Here is a 21,373-nt window from a genome sequence, read left to right on the forward strand (position 1 = left end):
GATGACCATCCGGTGCTTCTCCCCAGTTTTAACAGCCACCACTTGAGCTCTCCAGGGCCTGTTACTGGCCTCAATGATCCCCTCCGCAGGTGTCGTTGGACCTCCGACCTGTTAAAGGTCCTGTCCTCAGCACTATACCGTCTGCTCCTCGTGGCGACGGGCTTACAGTCCGGGGTGAGATTCGTGAAGAACGAGGGTGGATCAACCTTAACTAATGTTTAAACTAATGTGGCAGGCGGATGGGAACCGATGCAGGAAGTTGGAAGGTAGTAAAACAGGGACAGAAGCAAAAGGAAGAAAGGGGAAAAGTGCAAGGCAGAGAAGACATAGTCAAAAATCAAAAAGGGCGACAGTACAAGGTACAGTGACTGAGGGGAGCTCAGTGAATAGGCCCAGTAATAACAAAAGGAATAAAACTGGAGATGTTAAGATTCAAAACAGAGGTAAAAAAACCAACATAAGTGTACTTTACCTGAATGCTCGTAGTATTCGGAATAAAGTAAATGAGTTGATGGCACAAATCATCGTAAATGACTATAATTTAGTGGCCATTACTGAAACATGGTTAAAGGATGGTCACGACTGGGAGTTAAATATCCGAGGGTATCAAACTATTCGGAAGGACAGAGTGGATGGTAAGGGAGGTGGTGTTGCTCTGTTATTTAAGGATGACATCCGGGCAATAGTAAGGGATGACATCGGTGCTATGGAGGATAAGGTTGAATCCATTTGGGTGGAAATCAGGAATAGTAAGGCGAAAAAGTCACTGATAGGAGTAGTCTATCGGCCACCAAATAGTAACGTTATGGTGGGGCAGGCAATAAACAAAGAAATAACTGATGCATGTAGAAATGGTACAGCAGTTATCATGGGGGATTTTAATCTACATGTCGATTGGTTTAACCAGGTCGGTCAAGGCAACCTTGAGGAGGAGCTAATAGAATGTATCCGCGATAGTTTCCTAGAACAGTATGTAATGGAACCTACGAGGGAACAAGCGGTCCTAGATCTTGTCCTGTGTAATGAGACAGGATTGATTCATGATCTCATAGTTAGGGATCCTCTCGGAAGGAGCGATCACAATATGGTGGAATTTAAAATACAGATGGAGGGTGAGAAAGTAAAATCAAATACTAGTGTTTTGTGTTTAAACAAAGGAAATTACAAGGGGATGACAGAAGAACTAGCTAAGGTAGACTGGGAGCTAAGACTTTATGGTGGAACAGTTGGGGAACAGTGGAGAACCTTCCAAGCGATTTTTCACAGTGCTCAGCAAAGGTTTATACCAACAAAAAGGAAGGACGGTAGAAAGAGGGAAAATCGACCGTGGATATCTAAGGAAATAAGGGAGAGTATCAAATTGAAGGAAAAAGCATATAAAGTGGCAAAGATTGCTGGGAGATTAGAGGACTGGGAAATCTTTAGGGGGCAACAGAAAGCTACTAAAAAAGCTATAAAGGTGCAGCACGGTGGCCTAGTGGTTAGCACAACTGCCTCACGGCGCTGAGGTTCCAGGTTCGATCCCGGCTCTGGGTCACTGTCCGTGTGGAGTTTGCACATTCTCCCCGTGTCTGCGTGCGTTTCGCCCCCACAACCCAAAAATGTGCAGAGTAGGTGGATTGGCCATGCTAAATTGCCCCTTAATTGGAAAAAATAATTCGGGAATCTAAATTTTTTTTTAAAAAGCTATAAAGAAGAGTAAGATAGAGTATGAGAGTAAACTTTCTCAGAATATAAAAGCAGACAGTAACATTTTTTACAAATATATAAAACAAAAAAGAGTGGCTAAGGTAAATATTGGTCCTTTAGAGGATGAGAAGGGAGTTTTAATAATGGGAAATGAGGAAATGGCTGAGGAACTGAACAGGTTTTTTGGGTCGGTCTTCACAGTGGAAGACACAAATAACATGCCAGAGACTGATAGAAATGAGGCTATGACAGGTGAGGACCTTGAGAGGATTGTTATCACTAAGGAGGTAGTGATGGGCAAGCTATTGGGGCTAAAGGTAGACAAGTCTCCTGGCCCTGATGGAACGCATCCCAGAGTGCTAAATGAGATGGCTAGGGAAATTGCAGATGCACTAGTGATAATTTACCGAAATTCACTAGACTCTGGGGTGGTCCCGGTGGATTGGAAATTAGCAAACGTGACACCACTGTTTAAAAAAGGAGATGGGCAGAAAGCAGGAAATTATAGGCCAGTGAGCTTAACTTCGGTAGTAGGGAATATGCTGGAATCTATCATCAAGGAAGAAATAGCGAGGCATCTGGATAGAAATTGTCCCATTGGGCAGACGCAGCATGGGTTCATAAAGGGTAGGTCATGCCTAACTAATTTAGTGGAATTTTTTGAGGACATTACCAGTGCAGTAGATAACGGGGAGCCGATGGATGTGGTATATCTGGATTTCCAGAAAGCCTTTGACAAGGTGCCACACAAAAGGTTGCTGCATAAGATAAAGGTGCATGGCATTAAGGGTAAAGTAGTAGCATGGATAGAGGATTGGTTAATTAATAGAAAGCAAAGAGTGGGGATTAATGGGTGTTTCTCTGGTTGACAATCAGTAGCTAGTGGTGTCCCTCAGGGATCCGTGTTGGGCCCACAATTGTTCACAATTTACATAGATGATTTGGAGTTGGGGACCAAGGGCAATGTGTCCAAGTTTGCAGATGACACTAAGATGAGTGGTAAAGCGAAAAGTGCAGAGGATACTGGAAGTCTGCAGAGGGATTTGGATAGGTTAAGTGAATGGGCTAGGGTCTGGCAGATGGAATACAATGTTGACAAATGTGAGGTTATCCATTTGGTAGGAATAACAGCAAATGGGATTATTATTTAAACGATAAAATATTAAAGCATGCCGCCGTGCAGAGAGACTTGGGTGTGCTAGTGCATGAGTCACAGAAGGTTGGATTACAGGTGCAACAGGTGATTAAGAAGGCAAATGGAATTTTGTCCTTCATTGCTAGAGGGATGGAGTTTAAGACTAGGGAGGTTATGTTGCAATTGTATAAGGTGTTAGTGAGGCCACACCTGGAGTATTGTGTTCAGTTTTGCTCTCCTTACTTGAGAAAGGACGTACTGGCACTGGAGGGTGTGCAGAGGAGATTCACTAGATTAATCCCAGAGCTGAAGGGGTTGGATTATGAGGAGAGGTTGAGTAGACTGGGACTGTACTCGTTGGAATTTAGAAGGATGAGGGGGGATCTTATAGAAACATTTAAAATTATGAAGGGAATAGATAGGATAGATGCGGGCAGGTTGTTTCCACTGGCGGGTGAAAGCAGAACTAGGAGACATAGCCTCAAAATAAGGGGAAGTAGATTTAGGACTGAGTTTAGGAGGAATTTCTTCACCCAAAGGGTTGTGAATCTATGGAATTTCTTGCCCAGTGAAGCAGTTGAGGCTCCTTCACTAAATGTTTTTAAGATAAAGACTTTTGAAGAATAAAGGGATTAAGAGTCATGGTGTTCGGGCTGGAAAGGGGAGCTGAGTCCATAAAAGATCAGCCATGATCTCATTGAATGGCGGAGCAGGCTTGAGGGGCCAGATGGCCTACTCCTGCTCCTAGTTCTTATGTTCTTAAGTGTTGTGACGCCACAGACGGTGAGGGGAGGGGGGGCAGGTGTCCGCCGAACTTGAGGGTGAGGCTCTGGAGGTGGCACTGGAAGTTGAGACCCAGTAACAAGGCAGCGCAGAGATGTGGGAGGACCTAGAGTTTGAAGTTACTGTACTCTACGCCCTGTACCGAGAGGGTCGTGACACAGTACCTCCGGATCTGTACGGAATGGGATCCGGAGGCCAGAGAGATTTTCTGGGTCACGGGGAGAACTGGGAGGGAGCAGCTGGGTGTATGAAACTCTCTGTGCTCCCGGAATTGAAGAGGCAGGTAGTCTCGTACCCGTTGATCTGTACGGTCATTGTAGCGGTCGCGAGGTTGCGAGGCCGAGACTGGTCGAGGGTGATGGAGGCGAGCTGCGCAAGATGGTGGGAGGGCTGGTCGGCGGTGGCGGAGGTATCAGCGGCCAGCGTACGGCCAGGCAAGCACGGGCCCTGAGGTGCGTTCCAAGATGGCTCCGAAGATGGTGGCGCCCATGGGCTACACTTGGCGGGCGGCGGTGATGATGGAGCCCCTGGATCGCACATGGGGTATGTTGCGATAGTGATGCTGGGCCTAGAAACGACAGCGACCGATCGGGCCTGGGAAATGGTGATGAAGTGGCCCTTCTTGCCGCACCCATTGCAGGTCGCACTGGGCAGCGTTGTCTAGGGTGCTTGTTCTGGCCACAAAAGTAGCATTTGGGGCCTCTAGAGTTAGCTGGCTGCCGCGCGGCACAGGCGTGCGGTACACCCGGGTCGGATTGTGGCAGGGCCCATGACATCCACGAGGGTGCCATGCGGTCGGGGATTGAGGACTCCAGGTTGCGGGAGACCGCTTCTAAGGAGTTCGCGAGCTGTACTGTCTCTGTGAGGCAGAGTGTACCCCTTCTAATAAGCGCTGGCGGATGTAGTTGGACTTAATGCCCGTGACAAAGGCATCCCTGATCAGCAGCTCCATGTGTTGGACAGCCGACACCACCTGGCAACTACAGTTTCTGAAATTGCCCTGAGACTCCACTGGGAGTTGCCGTCTCGTGGCCAGGAGGTGCCTGGCGAACACCTGATTTACAGTCCTGATATACTGTCCTTTCAGTAGTTCTATCACCTCCGTGTAGGTGGGAGCGTCCTGAATGAGGAGGAAGACTTGTGGGCTTACCCGTGCATAGAGTAGTTGGAGCTTCTCTGGGTCTGAGATGACTTCTGTGGATTCTCCAAGATATCCTTCAAAGCAGGCGAGCTAGCACTCGAAAGTCGCTGTGGTGTCGGCTGCATGTGGGTTCAGCTCCAGGCAATCCAGTTTGAGGAAGACATTTATCTTCAACATTCTAGCACAATAAATTGATGTACCATCAATGACCACACGACGAATGGTGAACTATTGTGGCTTTACTGTGCTAGATGTAAAGCCTCCTGCAGCTGGACCCGAGAATGGGGGCAGTGCAGGAGAGCGTACACTTTTATACGGAGCCTGCTGGGTGGAGCCAGCAGGCCAGGCTTTACCGTAATAACTGGAGTACAATGGCAGTGTACCATAATACATGTAATGTATGTTCAGTGGTTTACCACACTCCGCGCTCTCCTCTCCCTGCTTCAAACCTCCGACTCTCCTCTCCCTGTTCCAAACTCCCGGCTCTCCTATCCTTGTTTCAAACTGAAACTCCCGGCTCTCCTCTCCCTCTTTCAAACTCCCGGCTCTCCTCTCCCTGTTTCAAACTCCCAGCTCTCCTCTCCATTATTCAAACCCCTGGCTCTCCCCTCCCTGTTACAAACTCCCGGTTCTCCTCTCCCTGTTTCTAACTTCCGGCTCTCCTCTCCCTGGGTGAAAGCAGAACTAGAGGGCATAGCCTCAAAATAAGGGGAAGTAGATTTAGGACTGTGTTTAGGAGGAACTTCTTCATCCAAGGGTTGTGAATCTGTGGAATTCCTTACCCAGTGAAGCAGTTGAGGCTCCTTCACTAAATGTTTTTAAGATAAAGATAGATAGTTTTTTGAAGAATAAAGGGATTAAGAGTCATGGTGTTCGGGCCGGAAAGGGGAGCTGAGTCCATAAAAGATCAGCAATGATATCATTGAATGGCGGAGCAGGCTCGAGGGGCCAGATGGCCTACTCCTGCTCCGAGTTCTTATGTTCTTATGTGCTCCTCTCCTTGTTTCTAATTCCCGGCTCTCCTCCCTGTTTCAAACTGAAACTCCCAGCTCTCCTCTCCGTTTCAAACTGAAATTCCCGGCTCTCCTCTCCCTGTTTCAAACTGAAGTTCCCGGCTCTCCTCTCCCTGTTTCAAACTCCCGCCTCTCATCTCCCTCTTTCAAACTCCTGGCTCTCCCCTCCAAATTTCAAACACCCGGCTATCCTCTCGCTCTTTCAAAATCCCGGCTCTCCTCTCCCTCTCGAGCAACTGTGTGGAGTTTGCACGTTAGGAGGTGTTAGAACATAGAACAGTAAAGCACAGTACAGGCCCTTCAGCCCACGCTGTTGTGTCGACCATTTATCCTAATCAAAGATCGGCCTAACCTGCACCCCTTCAATTTACTGCTGTCCATGTGGCTGTCTGAGAGTCGCTTAAATGTCCCTAATGACTCTGACTCCACCACCTCTGCTGGCAGTGCATTCCACGCACCCACCACCCTCTGTGCAAAGAACCTAACTCTGACATCTCCCCTTTACCTTCCTCCAATCACCTTAAAATTATGTCCCCTCGTGACAGCCATTTCCACCCTGGAGAAAAGTCTCTGCCTGTCCACTCTATTCATGCCCCTCATCACCTTGTACACCTCTATTGGGGAGGTTTTAAACTAATGTGGCAGGCGGATGGGAACCAGATTAGGAAGTTAGAGGTCAGTAAAGAAGCAGCAACTAAAGCCAGTAAGGTACTGGATAATAAACTCAATTTGACTAAGGGGAAGAGTAGACAGGGAAGAGATGATGATCGCAAAGGGACAGGTGGTCTGAGGTGCATTTGTTTTAATGCGAGAAGTGTAGCAGGTAAGGCAGATGAACTTAGGGCTTGGATTCGTACCTGGGAATATGATGTTATTGGTATTACTGAGACTTGGTTGAGGGAAGGGCAGGACTGGCAACTGAATATCCCAGGGTATAGATGCTTCAGGAGGGATAGAGAGGGAGGTAGAAGGGGGGGAGGAGTTGCATTACTCGTCAGAGATGATATCACAGCTGTGATTAAGGAGGGCACGATGGAGGATTCGAGCACTGAGGCAATATGGGTGGAGCTAAGAAATAGGAAGGGTGCAGTAACATTGTTGGGACTTTACTATAGGCCTCCCAAAACCAAGCATGAAGTAGAGGTACAAATATGCAGACAGATTATAGAAAAATGTCGGAGCAATAGGGTGGTTGTGATGGGAGATTTTAACTTCCCAACATTGAATGGGATTCGTGTAGTGTTGGAGGTGTAGATGGAGCAGAGTTTGTAAGGAGCATCCAGGAGAGTTTTTTAGAGCAGTATGTATAGTCCAACTTGGGAAGGGGCCATACTGGACCTGGTATTGGGGAATGATCCCGGCTAGGTGGTTGACGTTTCAGTCGGCGATTACTTTGGGAATAGCGATCACAATTCCATAAGTTTTTGAACACTCATGGACAAAGACGAGAGTGGTCCAAACGGAAGAGTGCTAAATTGGGGGAAGGCCAACTATAACCAAATTTTGAAGGAGCTCGGGAATGTGGATTGGGAGCCGCTGTTTAAGGGTAAATCCACATTTGAAATGTGGGAGTCTTTTAAGGAAAGGTTGATTAGTGTGCAGGACAGACATGTTCCTGTGAAAATGAGAGATAGAAATTGCAAGATTAGGGAACCATGGATGACGGGTGGAATTGTGAGACGAGCTAAGATAAAAAAGAAAGCATACATAAGATCGAGGTGACTTAAAACTGATGAAGCTTTGGAGTAATATCAGGAAAGTAGGACAAATCTCAAACGCGCAATAAAGAGGGCTAAAAGGGGTCATGAAATATCTTTGGCTAACAGGGTTAAGGAAAATCCCAAAGCCTTTTATTCGTTTATAAGGAGCAAGAGGGTAACTAGAGAAAGGATTGGCCCACTTAAAGACAAAAGAGGGAATTTATGCGTGGACTCAGAGGAAATGAGTGCGCTTCTTAATGAGTACTTTGCATCGGTATTCACCAAGGAGAGGGACATGATGGATGTTGAGGCTAGGGATGGATGTTTAAATACTCTAGGTCATGTCGGCATAAGGAAGGGGGAGGTTTTGGGTATTCTAAAAGGCATTAAGGTGGACAAGTCCTCAAGACCGGATGGGATCTATCCCAGGTTACTGTGGGAAACGAGGAACAAAATAGCTGGGGCCTTAACATATATCTTTGTAGCATCCTTGAGCACGGGTGAGGTCTCGGAGGACTGGAGAATTGCTAATGTTGTCCCTTTATTTAAGAAGGGTAGCAGGGATAATCCAGGGAATTATAGACCTGTGAGCTTGACGTCAGTGGTAGGCAAACTGTTGGAGAAGATACTGAGGGATAGGATCTATTCACATTTGGAAGAAAATAGACTTATCAGTGATAGGCAGCATGGTTTTGTGCAGGGAAGGTCATGTCTTACAAACCTAATAGAATTCTTTGAGGAAGTGACAAAGTTAATTGATGAGGGAAGGGCTGTAGATGTCATATATATGGACTTCAGTAAAGCATTTGATAAAGTTTCCCATGGCAGGTTGATGGAAAAAGTGAAGTCGTATGGGGTTCAGGGTGTACTAGCTAGATGGATAAAGAACTGGCTGGGCAACAGGAGACAGGGAGTAGTGGTGGAAGGGAGTGTCTCAAAATGGAGAAAGGTGACTAGTGGTGTTCCACAGGGATCCGTGCTCGGATCACTGTTGTTTGTGATATATATAAATGATCTGGACGAAGGTATAGTGGTCTGATGAGCAAGTTTGCAGATGATACTAATATTAGTGGAGTGTTGGGCAGAGAAATGGCAGATGGAGTTCAATCCAGGCAATGCGAGGTGATGCATTTTGGAATATCTAACTCAAGAGCAGACTATATGGTCAATGGAAGAGTCCTGGGGAAAATTGATGTGCAGAGAGATTCTGGGAGTTCAGATCCATTGTACCCTGAAGGTGGCAACGCAGGTTGATAGAGTGGTCAAGAAGGCATACAGCATGCTTCCCTTCATCGGACGGGGTATTGAGTACAAGAGTTGGCAGGTCATGTTACAGTTGTATCGGACTTTGGTTAGGCCACATTTGGAATACTGCGTGCAGTTCTGGTCGCCACATTACCAGAAGGATGTGGATGCTTTAGAGAGGGTGCAGAGGAGGTTCACCAGGATGTTGCCTGGTATGGAGGGTGCTAGCTATGAAGAAAGGTTGAGTAGATTAGGATTGTTTTCATTGGAAAGACGGAGGTTGAGGGGAGACCTGATTGAGGTCTACAAAATTATGAGAGGTATGGACAGGATGGATAGCAACAAGCTTTTTCCAAGAGTGAGGTTGTCAATTACAAGGGGTCATGATTTCAAGGTGAGAGGGGAAAAGTTTAAGGGAGTTGTGTGTGGAAACTTTTTTCCGCAGAGGGTGGTGGGTGCCTGGAATGCTTTGCCAGCGGAGGTGGTAGAGGCGGGTACGATAGCATCATTTAAGATGCATCTGGACAGATATATGAACGGGTGGGGAACAGAGAGATGTAAACCTTGGAAAATAGGCAACAGGTTTAGATAAAGGATCTGGATCGGCGCAGGTTGGGAGGGCCGAAGGGCCTGTTCCTGTGCTGTAATTTTCTTTGTTCTTTGTTCTTTGTTCTATCAAGTCACCTCTCTGCCTGCTTTGCTTCAGTGAGAAAAGCCCCAGCTCCCTCAACCTTTCTTCATAAGACATGCCCTCCAGTCCAGGCAGCATCCTGGTAAATCTTCTCTGCACCCTCTTGAAAGCATCCACATCCTTCCTGTAATGAGGCGACCAGAACTGGACACAATATTCCAAGTGTGGTCTAACGGGTTTTATAAAGCTGCAGCAAAACCTCGTGGCTCTTAAACTCAATCCCCCGTCAATGAAAGCCAACACACCATACGCCTTCTTAACAACCCTATCTACCTGGGTGGCAACTTTGAGGATCAATGTTCATGGACGCCAAGATCCCTCTGTTCCTCCACACTTCCAAGAATCCTGCCTTTAACCCTGCATTCAGCGTTCAAATTCGACCTTCCAAAATGAATCATTTCACATTTATCAAGGTTAAACTCCATCTGCCACTTCTCAGCCCTGATCTGCATCCTGTCAATGTCCTGTTGTAACCTGCAACAACCCTCAATGCTATCTACAACTCCCCCAACCTTCGTGTCATCGGCAAACTTACTAACCCAGCCTTCCATTTCGTCATCCAAGTCATTTATAAAAACCACACAGAGCAGAGGTCCCAGAACAGATCCTTGTGGGACACCACTAGTCACCGACCTCCAGATGGAATACTTACCATCCACTACCACTCGCTGTCTTCTTTCGGCCAGCCAATTCTGTATCCAGACAGCCAAATTTCCCTGTATCACATGCCCCCGAACTTTCTGAATGAGCCTACCATGGGGAACCTTATCAAATGCCTCACTGAAATCCATATACACCACATCCACTGCCCGACCTTCATCAATGTGTCTCGTCAGATCCTCAAAGAATTCAATGAGACTTGTGAGGCATGACCTGCCCTTCACAAAGCCATGCTGACTATCTTTAATCAAACTATGTTTTTCTAAATATTCGTAAATCCAATCTTTCAGAATCCTTTCCAATACTTTGCTCACCACAGAAGTAAAACTAAACTGGTCTGTAATTCCCAGGGATTTCCCTATTCCCTTTCTTGAACAGGGAAACAACATTCGCCTCCCTCCAATCATCTGGTACTACTCCAGTGGAGAGTGAGGACGCAGGGATCATCACCAACGGTGCAGCAATCTCCTCCCTCGCGTCCCGTAGTAACCCTCCCCTAATTAAATACCTTCCCATACGATCTGTTCCTATCCCTCTCCATGACTATGGTAAAGGTCAAGGAGTTGTGGTCACTGTCACCGAAATGCTCTCCCACCGAGACACCTGACACCTGGCCTGGTTCGTTGCTGAGGACCAAGTCAAATATTGCCTCCCCCTAGTTGGCCGATCTGCATAGTGAGTCAGGAATCTTTCCTGTACACACCTGACAAAATCTGCTCCATCCAAACCATTTGCACTATGGAGGTTCCAGTCAATATCAGGGAAGCTAAAGTCACCCATGACAACAACTCTGTTACTTCTGTACTTTCCCAAGATCTGCCGCCCAATCAGTTGCTCTATCTCTCCTCTGCTATTGGGGGGGTCTGTAGAAAACTCCCACTAAAGTGACTTCTCCTTTCTTATTTCTGACTTCTACCCATACTGACTCAGCAGACAAACCCTCTTCAACTACCTCCTTTTCTGTAGCTGCAATGTACTCCCTATTTAACAGTGCCACTCCCCTCCTCTTTTACCTCCCTCCCTATTCTTCTGAAAACATCAAAACCCCGGAACATCTAACAACCATTCCTGCCCCTGTGAAATACATGTCTCCGTAATGGCCACAATGACCCTCCGTAAGGGCAGCAGGGTATCTTGGTGGTTAGCATAAATGCTTCACAGCTCCAGGGTCCCAGGTTCGATTCCCGGCTGGGTCACTGTCTGTGTGGAGTCTGCACGTCCTCCCCCTGTGTGCGTGGGTTTCCTCCGGGTGCTCCGGTTTCCTCCCACAGTCCAAAGATGTGCGGGTTAGGTGGATTGGCCATGCTAAATTGCCCGTAGTGTCCTAAAAAGTAAGGTTAAGGGGGGGGGGGGGGTTATTGGGTTACGGGTATAGGGTGGATACGTGGGTTTGAGTAGGGTGATCATGGCTCGGCACAACATTGAGGGCCGAAGGGCCTGTTCTGTGCTGTACTGTTCTATGTTCTATGTTCTATGTTCTAAATCGTAGTTCCAAGTACTGACCCATGCTCTAAGTTCATCTCCCTTATTCCTTTGCATTGAAACAGACACACTTTAGCCCAGGGGTGGGCAAACTTTTCCGTGCAAGGGCCACATTCAGAAATTCACAATTCACAAAGGGCCGCATAGTATATTAAGTAAAATAATTACTTCACCCGGTTATGATTCTGGGCGCCTCATATAGAACATAGAACAGTACAGCACAGAACAGGCCCTTCGGCCCTCGACGTTGTGCCGAGCAATGATCACCCTACTCAAGTCAACGTATCCACCCTATACCAGTAAGTAACCCAACAGCCCCCCCCCCCTATTAACCTTAAAAAAAAATTAAAAAAAAATTTTTAAAACAAAATTTTTTTTTTTTTTTTAATGACTTGGTGGGCCGCAGAAATACCTTTGGCGGGCCGCATGCGGCCCGCGGGCCGTAGTTTGCCCACCCCTGCTTTAGCCCATTCGACTGAGTGCAAATTTTCCCTGTCAACTGTCTATCCTTCCTCACAGACTAGCTGCATACTATTTCTGCCTGTTCAACAGCTACCCTATACTCTGATCCATAGCCAAACTTGTTTAAACCCTCCCGAAGAGCTCCAGCAAACCACCACCTAGGATATTGGTGCCCCTCCAGTTTAGGTGCAATCCATCCTTCATGTACAGGTCCCACCTTCCCCAGAAGATATCCCAATGTTCCACATATCTGAGTCCTTCCCTCCTGCACCAACCCTGTAGCCACATGTTCAGCTGCACTTTCTCTCTGTTCCTTGCCTCACTAGCACGTGGCACCGGTAGCAATCCTGAGATCACTACTCTGCTTGTCCTGCTCTTTAGCTTCCAATCTAACTTCCTAAAATCACTTTTTAGATCTTCATCCCTTTTCTTGGCTATATCGTTGGTGCCTATGTGCACCACGACTTCTAGTTCCTCCTCCTCCCCCTTAAGGATCCTGCAGACTCGATCAGAGATATCCCTGGCACTTGGGAGGCAACATACCTTTCTGGAGTCTCATTCGCGACCACAGAATCTCTTATCCATTCCCCTAACCATTGAGTCTCCTATCACTATTGCTTTTCTATTCTCCCCCTTCCCTTCTGAGCCACAGAGCCAGACTCGGTGCCAGCACCCTGGCCGCTAGGGCCTTCCCCCGTTAGGTCATCCCCCCCAATAGCATCCAAAACTGTATACTTGTTTTGAAAGGGAATGGCTACGAGGGATCCTTGTACTGTCCACCCACTTGTTTTCCTTCCCCTGACTGTAACCCAGCTTGTCCTGTACCTTGGGTGTGGCTACCTCCCTGTAACTCTTCTCTATCACCCCCTCTGCCTCCCGGATGATCCAAAGTTCATCCAGCTCCAGCTCCAGTTCCCTAACGCGGTCTCTGAGGAGCTGGAGTTGGGTGCGCTTCTGCAGGTATATTCAGCGGGGATACCGGTGGTATCACCACACATATTCTACAGGACGAGAATGCAACTGCCCTAGACTCCATCCCCTCTGATCTGAATTCACAAAGAGATTTAAAGGGTTAAAAAAAAAATATTTAACACCTGTTAGGCCCTTAAAAAAATATTTATATATATACTGTTGCTACTCTCCCATGTGAACCCTCTAAAATTGGTGATTCTGTGAAATTATACAATCATAGCTTGCTGCCCCCAAAAACAAAACAAACACAAAAAAATAACATATTTAAAAATTAAAAATTAAAAAAGAAACAACCTTACACAATATAGCTGCCCTGTGAACCAACTGGGGAGCACGGTAGCATGGTGGTTAGCATCAATGCTTCACAGCTCCAGGGTCCCAGGTTCGATTCCCGGCTGGGTCACTGTCTGTGTGGAGTCTGCACGTCCTCCCCGTGTGTGCGTGGATTGTTGGGTTACGGGTATAGGGTGGATACGTGGGTTTGAGTAGGGTGATCATTGCTCGGCACAACATTGAGGGCCGAAGGGCCTGTTCTGTGCTGTACTGTTCTAATTCTAATTCTAACTCTGCCCTCCGACACTGCTTCCAGTCAGCTGCACTCTCTGTAAACTCCCGGCTCCCTGTTGGTGTCTGGACCTTCCTCCCTTTGAGTTGCTCCTCCTGCTCATCAACCTGGGTGTATGGGCCCATGGCAGGTATCCTTTCTCTGATTCCTTGGTCTTCCACTAGGAATGCCATTACCATTCTCCCAAACCTGTCCTGGAGCCCTCTCGGAGGAGGCGGTACCACTATCGCATGTGGTCCTGGCCACATGCCCCCACAATCCTGGCATCTTCTTTCCCCTCCCTCAGTCAACATCTGGCAGTGCCCTCTGTGCACCACTCTTTCTGCCACCCCATGCTGGCTCTCCCAATGGCTTTGTGAGAAAACCAGTGTTTACTGGCCGCTTCCATGTCATCTGCATTTCTTAACAACTTGTTACACCACATAGGTGCCATTGATTAAATCCAAATGCGATGTAACGTTGGAGTTAACTGACTTTTCAAGTACCCCAATTGTTTTGCGAAGAATGCCCTCTATGATTAGTTGCACCGCTAAAATCTGGAAAGAAAGTCAAAATGCCAGACTGCTGATCAAATGTCTGCTCCTATGTTACAATCCCCACTGTCCATTCCAAACATACCCAAAATAGTCTGGTGAAATCCTGATAACAACATAGTGCAACATATTGCAATTGCAGTCTTGTGTGCAGTGCTAGCATCCTTAATCCGGGCCAGAAGTTCTCGGTTCAGGTCCAACTTCACAGATTGATGGCCATGGAAGATGCATTCATAATGTGGTTAGAAAGGTTGATTATCAATCTGTAAATCCTTCCAATATACCTGATGGCAGGTGATGAGAGTGGGAGAGTTTTCTGGTCAGCCATACTGCAGAAGGCAATGACAAACGACTGCAGTCCTTTGCCAAGCTTAATCATGGACCAATACAATGAAAACCCATGGTCACCAATGTCCCTTTAGGGCTTGGCACCTAAAGGTGGAGGAGGATTGCAATTTTTATCAGATCTTCAAAACAAAGAAATGTAATGACACAAATGGCGTAAGGAGAAAAAAAGACGCTTGGACAGGAAAGGTGAGATTAGGATGTGTGAGTTAAAATTTGGCTGAAAGAATAATCTTATACAGATTCTTAAAGGTGCATAGTGAGTTATACAGGTAGGTGCAGGCAGAAAGTTACAAACAGTAGAATTGAACTTGCTAAACACCCCAATACTAGAGAGGAATGTTCAAGGATCTAGGTTCAGAATAGACTGTTCAGGAGGGGATATAGGCCTGAGAAAATGACAGAAAGGATGGACTGAATCCATAGAAAGATTTAAAGATGAGGCCCAGGCTTTGGACTGGAAATCAATGTAGGTCAGTAAGATCAAAACAGTGATGTTAATACAGGACAGGACAACAGAATTAAGATCAAAGTAATTATTCTTTTGATAAAGAACTTGTGTCATTGTTGAAGTGCAATATTATAAGCCAGAAATTCATACAATCTATTTATTTTACTTATACTACTTTAAGATATTTGGTATTAATATTAAGTTATTTCTGCAGGAAAAAAGACACATAAGGAGCATCTACCTGAACACAGAAAGGGTGCAGGCTCACATTGTGAATTAACTGAAAAAGCAGCAATCGTCTGGCATGCATGGCAGGTGGAACACAATGAAACGACACAGTTCCTTGCTGTAATCTCAAAGAACAGCTCGTCAGAAAACATCAACTGTTCGAAACACATCATCAATGCATCATTAACCAACAGAGCCTGGACGATGCAATTGACTACTAAGGAGCAAAACATTTGTGTGTTTACAAACTCCTGTGCAGCTCAAGGAACTCAAGTAAAATTGACGATTCTGAGTAAGTTAACTGCAATAATACATTTCACTACTCCTTGCCATTGTGAAGATAAGACTTTCAAATGGTTTTTGAACAATTTCTTGAAACAAGACAGGCCCACTGAGTCAAACATCATTGTTGCTGGGCTAGTAATCCAGAGCATTACCATCCAGGTGATGCTCTCAGGGCCTGGGATGGAATCCCACCATGGCAGATAGTGGAATTTAAACTCAATAAAACATAGAACATAGAACATAGAACGATACAGCGCAGTACAGGCCCTTCGGCCCTCGATGTTGCACCGACATGGAAAAAAAACTAAAGGCCATCTAACCTACACTATGCCCTTATCATCCATATGCTTATCCAACAAATTTTTAAATGCCCTCAATGTTGGCGAGTTCACTACTGTTGCAGGTAGGGCATTCCACGGCCTCACCACTCTTTGCGTAAAAAACCCACCTCTGACCTCTGTCCTATATCTATTACCCCTCAATTTAAGGCTATGTCCCCTCGTGCTAGCCACCTCCATCCGCGGGAGAAGGCTCTCGCTGTCCACCCTATCTAACCCTCTGATCATTTTGTATGCCTCTATTAAGTCACCTCTTAACCTTCTTCTCTCTAACGAAAACAACCTCAAGTCCATCAGCCTTTCCTCATAAGATTTTCCCTCCATACCAGGCAACATCCTGGTAAATCTCCTCTGCACCCGTTCCAAAGCTTCCACGTCCATCTGGAGTTAAAAGTCTAATGATGACCATGAAACCAATGTTGATTGTCATAAAAACCCATCTGATTCACTTATGTCCTTCAGGTCAAACATGGGCAAGGAAACCTCCTGCTGGTTACCAGGTACCATCCCCCCTCAACTAATGAATCAGCATTCCTCAATGTTGAACACCACTTGAAGGAAGCACTAAGGGAGGTAGGGTGCAGAATGTACTCTGGGTGGAGGACTTCAATGCCTATCGCCAAGAGAGACTCGATAGTACCACCACAGAGCGAGCTGGCCAAGTCCTGAAGGACATAGCTATTAGACTGGGACTGTGGCAGGTGGTGACGGAACCAACAGGAAGGAAAAACATACTTGACCGCATCCTTCCAACTTGCATGCTGCAGATGCATCTGTCCAGACAGTATCAGTTGGAATGACCACCGCACAGTCCTTGTGGAAACAAAGTCCCGTCTTCACTTTGAAAATGTGGGTGGCACGGTGGGCACAGTGGTTAGTCAGGAACCCGGGTTCAATTCCGGCCTTGGGTGACTGTCTGTGTGGAGTTTGCACTTTCTCCCTTTATCTGCTTGGGTTTCCTCCAGGTGCTCTGGTTTCCTCCCAAAATCCAGGTTAGGTTGATTGGCCATGCTAAATTGCTCCTTAGTGCCCAAAAAGGTGCAGGATAGATGGGGTTATGGAGTTACAAGGATAGGGTGGGGGAGTGGGCCTGCTTGGGGTGCTCTTTCAGTGGTACAGTGCAGACCCCGATGGGTCAAATGGCCTTCTTCGGCAGTCTAAGAATTCTGTACCCTTCATCGTTGTGTGGCACCACCATGATGCTAAATTGGTTAGACTTTCAAACAGATCTAATGACTGAAGACTTGGCATCCATGAAGTGCTGTGGGGTCATCATCAGCAGCAGATCTGTACTCAACAACAAACCTCATGGCCTGGTTTATCCCCTACTTTATCAAGTCAGCACGGTAGCATGGTGGTTAGCATAAATGCTTCACAGCTCCAGGGTCCCAGGTTTGATTCCCGGCTGGGTCACTGTCTGTGCGGAGTCTGCACGTCCTCCCCATGTGTGCGTGGGTTTCCTCCGGGTGCTCCGGTTTCCTCCCACAGTCCAAAGATGTGCGGGTTAGATGGATTGGCCATGCTAAATTGCCCGTAGTGTCCTAAAAAGTAAGGTTAAGGGGGGGGTTATTGGGTTACGGGTATAGGGTGGATACGTGGGTTTGAGTAGGGTGATCATGGCTCGGCACAACATCGAGGGCCTGTTCTGTGCTGTACTGTTCTATGTTCTATGTTCTAAGTCAGGGGATCAACCCAGGTCTAATGAACAGTGCAGGAGGGCATGGCAGGAGCAACACCAGGCATGCCTAAAAATGAGGTGTCAACCTGGTGAAGCTACAATACAGGACTATATGCGTACCAAACAGCATAAGAATCAAGTGATAGTGTTGTGGAAATTATAATAAAGACAAATTCCTCGAGGTTCAATTTAAGGAAATTTATTTCCACGAATATATTTGTGGAGAGAGAGTGTTCCGGCTGCAAGCCAGGGCACTGCACTCTGAGATTCGATTGAAGAAAGCATATTTTTATCGTCTGAAATAACAGCTTGAAGTAAACAGCCATGTTTATATTAAATTGACCTTGGAAAGTATATAAGATGAAATACGTAGTATGTATGTTCTTGCCCTTGGCTAAAAACAACTTGAGTACAAATTTTGTTATCTTTCGGAGGACAATGTGTTATTATAATAGAGCCATTACCAAAATATTAAACAGTATTTTGTTGATGTTACCTGACGTACTTATTTTCTTTCAAAAGCAGTGTTGAAACAGAGTCAAGCATTTCCCAGCATGCTTCTAAGTTGGCAACTCATTAATTTCCCCTCCACAATTGCCTCCTTCTTGATCTTTTGATCAACACCTTTTAGTAAATTATCGTGTCCTCCGTAGAGAAGGGTGGTTTATAATGTAAGGGGAACGGACACATCACAATTACCTGAATGTTATGAGTCTGGTAGCAAGGAGGCAAGGTGGCTAGGGCTGTTCCAGTGTTAGTACAATAAAAATATATTGTGCAACATTAAAACAGTAACCATACGACAATCAAGATCACTGTGGTGATTATAATCCAGAGCACAATCCTCTGTCCTGACGATCCTAACCACCCAAAGCCAAAGTCCCATCCCTCATTTTAATGTAATCTTGTCACCTCTCTACGAACGTGATCCACCAGATTATCAATTTTCTCTGAGTTATCAGGGATATACGTGCAGCAGTCACTTCCAATCAGGGCACAAGTGCCTCCCTTTTCTGCTAACAAGAAATCAAGAGCCATTCTATTCTGCAGGGCAACCGCTCTTATAGTTAACAGCTTCTGCAGTGTCATTAGCGACCTGCTCAAGGATGTCTCGTAGTTTGCATAATTCGTATGCATTAGTGGCTATTCCTAATGGTGGTATCATTATTCCCAGCATTTGTGCCCATGTCTTAATACTTTGTGTCGTCCTGTGATGGAGACGGTCCTGCAATTGCTGAACGTGATGCACACAAGGGATTATATGCCTTATGGCCACAGATAAAATACTTTGGCTGTAAAGTGGAATATAGGGGGTTGCCAATTCAAGGTCTGATCACACTGACCTGTGCCTACTGAGTGGGTCCCATATGTTTTATGATTCTTAAAGCATATACTTCCTTTTGGGACTCCAGGATAATTGGGAAGGATCAACCAGGGCGCTTGACGTGTTACATTAAACCGAGGCCCCCACCATTCCTCAAACCTATTCATATTGTATCTAGCTAATGTCCAATCTAACATATTCTGTGTATCTTCACCACGTCCTGTACTATTTTGTTCTCGAGCCTATTCTGCTATCTCTTTACTGGTGAATGGGATAGGTCGCACAGGGATGACCTCCCCCAAGTATCTGGGAATTTGTGTACAAACCCAACAACTGAATTTATTTACCCTCTCTGCGTATGAGTGAGACATGTATATTAAGGAGTTAGTCTGCAGTTTACCATCTACATGATGTTGGATTAATATGATAATACATAAGAACTTTCAAACGAAACTTTCAAACGAGCGCGAGAGGGAGAGCCAGCCGGGACTTTCAAACGAGCGCAAGAGGGAGAGACAGCCGGGACTTTCAAAAGAGCGAGAGGTGAGCCAGCGGGGACTTTAAAAAGGGTGCGAGAGGTGAGCCAGCCGGGACTTCAGCCGGGACTTTCAAAAGAGCGCGAGAGGTGAGCCAGCCGGGACTTTCAAAAGAGCGCGAGAGGGAGAGCCAGCCGGGACTTTAAAAAGGGCGCGAGAGGGAGAGCCAGCCGGGACTTTCAAACGAGCACGAGAGGGAGAGCCAGCCGGTACCGATCCTGTTTTTCTTTTAATATAAGGCGGGAACCGGAAGTACGACCTGCGGACTTCTGGGAAGGTTTTTTTTTCCCCTAGCCAATAAATTCTGGTGGAGAGGAAACCCGAGACACTACACGTATAGTGTCTCCCACCCGCCCTCCTCCTCTAACCTAATAATAAGACCCATTGGTGTGAGCAGGTAAGTGCTATATTATATTATTATTTTTTATTTATTTTATATTTGTTAACCAGAACTTGGTTGGAACTTAGTGGGATGGCAGGGAAGGCAGTGCAATGTTCCTCCTGCAGGATGTTTGAGGTGAGGGATGCCAGGTAGTGTCCCTGCTGATTTTATCTGCAGGAAGTGCAGCCATCTCCAGCTCCTCCAAGACCGAGTTTTTTTTAAAATATAATTTTTATTGGAATTTTTTACAGAAAATATAAAACGTAACGACAAACAATGAAATGCAACAAAATAACCCATAATAACTGTATCACCCCCAGACCGTATCGACGCATGTATCCCATCCCCCACCCCCCCAACCCCAATGAACAACAGAAGAACTTAAAAATAAATTTAAATTAAATAAACAAACATAGTCATCGTCCGCCCACCCCCCTCTTTTCCCCCCCCCCCCCCCCCGGGTTGCTGCTGCTACTGTCCCTGTACCCTATTGTTGAGCCAGAAAGTCGAGAAAAGGTTGCCACCGCCTAAAGAACCCTTGTACCGACCCTCTCAGGGCGAATTTGATCTTCTCTAGCTTAATGAAACCCGCCATGTCATTGATCCAGGTCTCCACGCTTGGGGGCCTCGCATCCTTCCATTGTAGCAAGATCCTTCGCCGGGCTACTAGGGACGCAAAGGCCAGCACACCGGCCTCTTTCGCCTCCTGCACTCCCGGCTCCACCCCAACCCCAAAAATCGCGAGTCCCCATCCTGGCTTGACCCTGGATCCCACCACCCTCGACACCGTCCTCGCCACCCCCTTCCAGAACTCCTCCAGTGCCGGGCATGCCCAGAACATATGGGCATGGTTCGCTGGACTCCCCGAGCACCTGACACACCTGTCCTCACCCCCAAAGAACCTACTCATCCTCGTCCCAGTCATGTGGGCCCGGTGCAGCACCTTGAATTGGATGAGGCTAAGCCGCGCACACGAGGAGGAAGAATTAACCCTCTCCAGGGCATCATCCCATGTCCCATCTTCGATCTGTTCCCCCAGTTCCCCCTCCCACTTAGCTTTCAGCTCCTCTACTGACGCCTCCTCCGCCTCCTGCATAACCTTGTAGATATCAGATATCTTCCCCTCTCCGACCCAGACCCCCGAAAGCACCCTGTCGCTCACCCCCCTCGCGGGAAGCGAAGGGAATCCCTCCACCTGCCGCCTAGCAAATGCCTTTACCTGCAGATACCTGAACATGTTCCCCGGGGGGAGCCCAAATTTTTCCTCCAACTCCCCCAGGCTCGCAAACCTCCCATCAATAAACAGATCCCTCAGCTGTCTGATGCCCGCTCTGTACCAACCCTGAAATCCCCCATCAATGTTCCCCGGGACGAACCTATGGTTCCCCCTTAACGGAGTCTCCATCGAGCCCCCCACTTTTCCCCTATGTCGCCTCCACTGCCCCCAAATCTTGAGGGTAGCCGCCACCACTGGACTCGTGGTATACCTCGTAGGAGGGAGCGGCCACGGCGCCGTTACCAGGGCCCCCAGGCTTGTATCTCCACAGGACGCCCTCTCCATCCATTTCCATGCTGCGCCCTCCCCCTCCATTACCCACTTGCGCACCATCGACACATTGGCCGCCCAATAATACCTCGAGAGATTGGGTAACGCCAGCCCCCCCCCATCTCTACCCCGCTCCAAGAAGACCCTCTTCACCCTCGGGGTCCCATGCACCCAAACAAAGCTCATGAT

General features: G+C 47.0%; 1 protein-coding gene across 2 annotated transcripts in view; it reads left to right on the forward strand.

Annotated features, from left to right (window-relative positions):
- LOC119977893 overlaps positions 1-21,373 on the forward strand; it is a 164,686-nt gene that overhangs the window by 36,621 nt on the left and 106,692 nt on the right. For both annotated transcript variants that reach the window (XM_038819181.1, XM_038819180.1), the window contains exon 2: positions 15,082-15,387. In XM_038819181.1, the coding sequence (XP_038675109.1) occupies positions 15,082-15,387 (306 nt within the window). The remainder of the gene's footprint in view (positions 1-15,081; positions 15,388-21,373) is intronic.

Source organism: Scyliorhinus canicula, chromosome 14 (assembly GCF_902713615.1).
Source record: "Scyliorhinus canicula chromosome 14, sScyCan1.1, whole genome shotgun sequence".
Taxonomy (NCBI): Eukaryota; Metazoa; Chordata; class Chondrichthyes; order Carcharhiniformes; family Scyliorhinidae; genus Scyliorhinus; species Scyliorhinus canicula.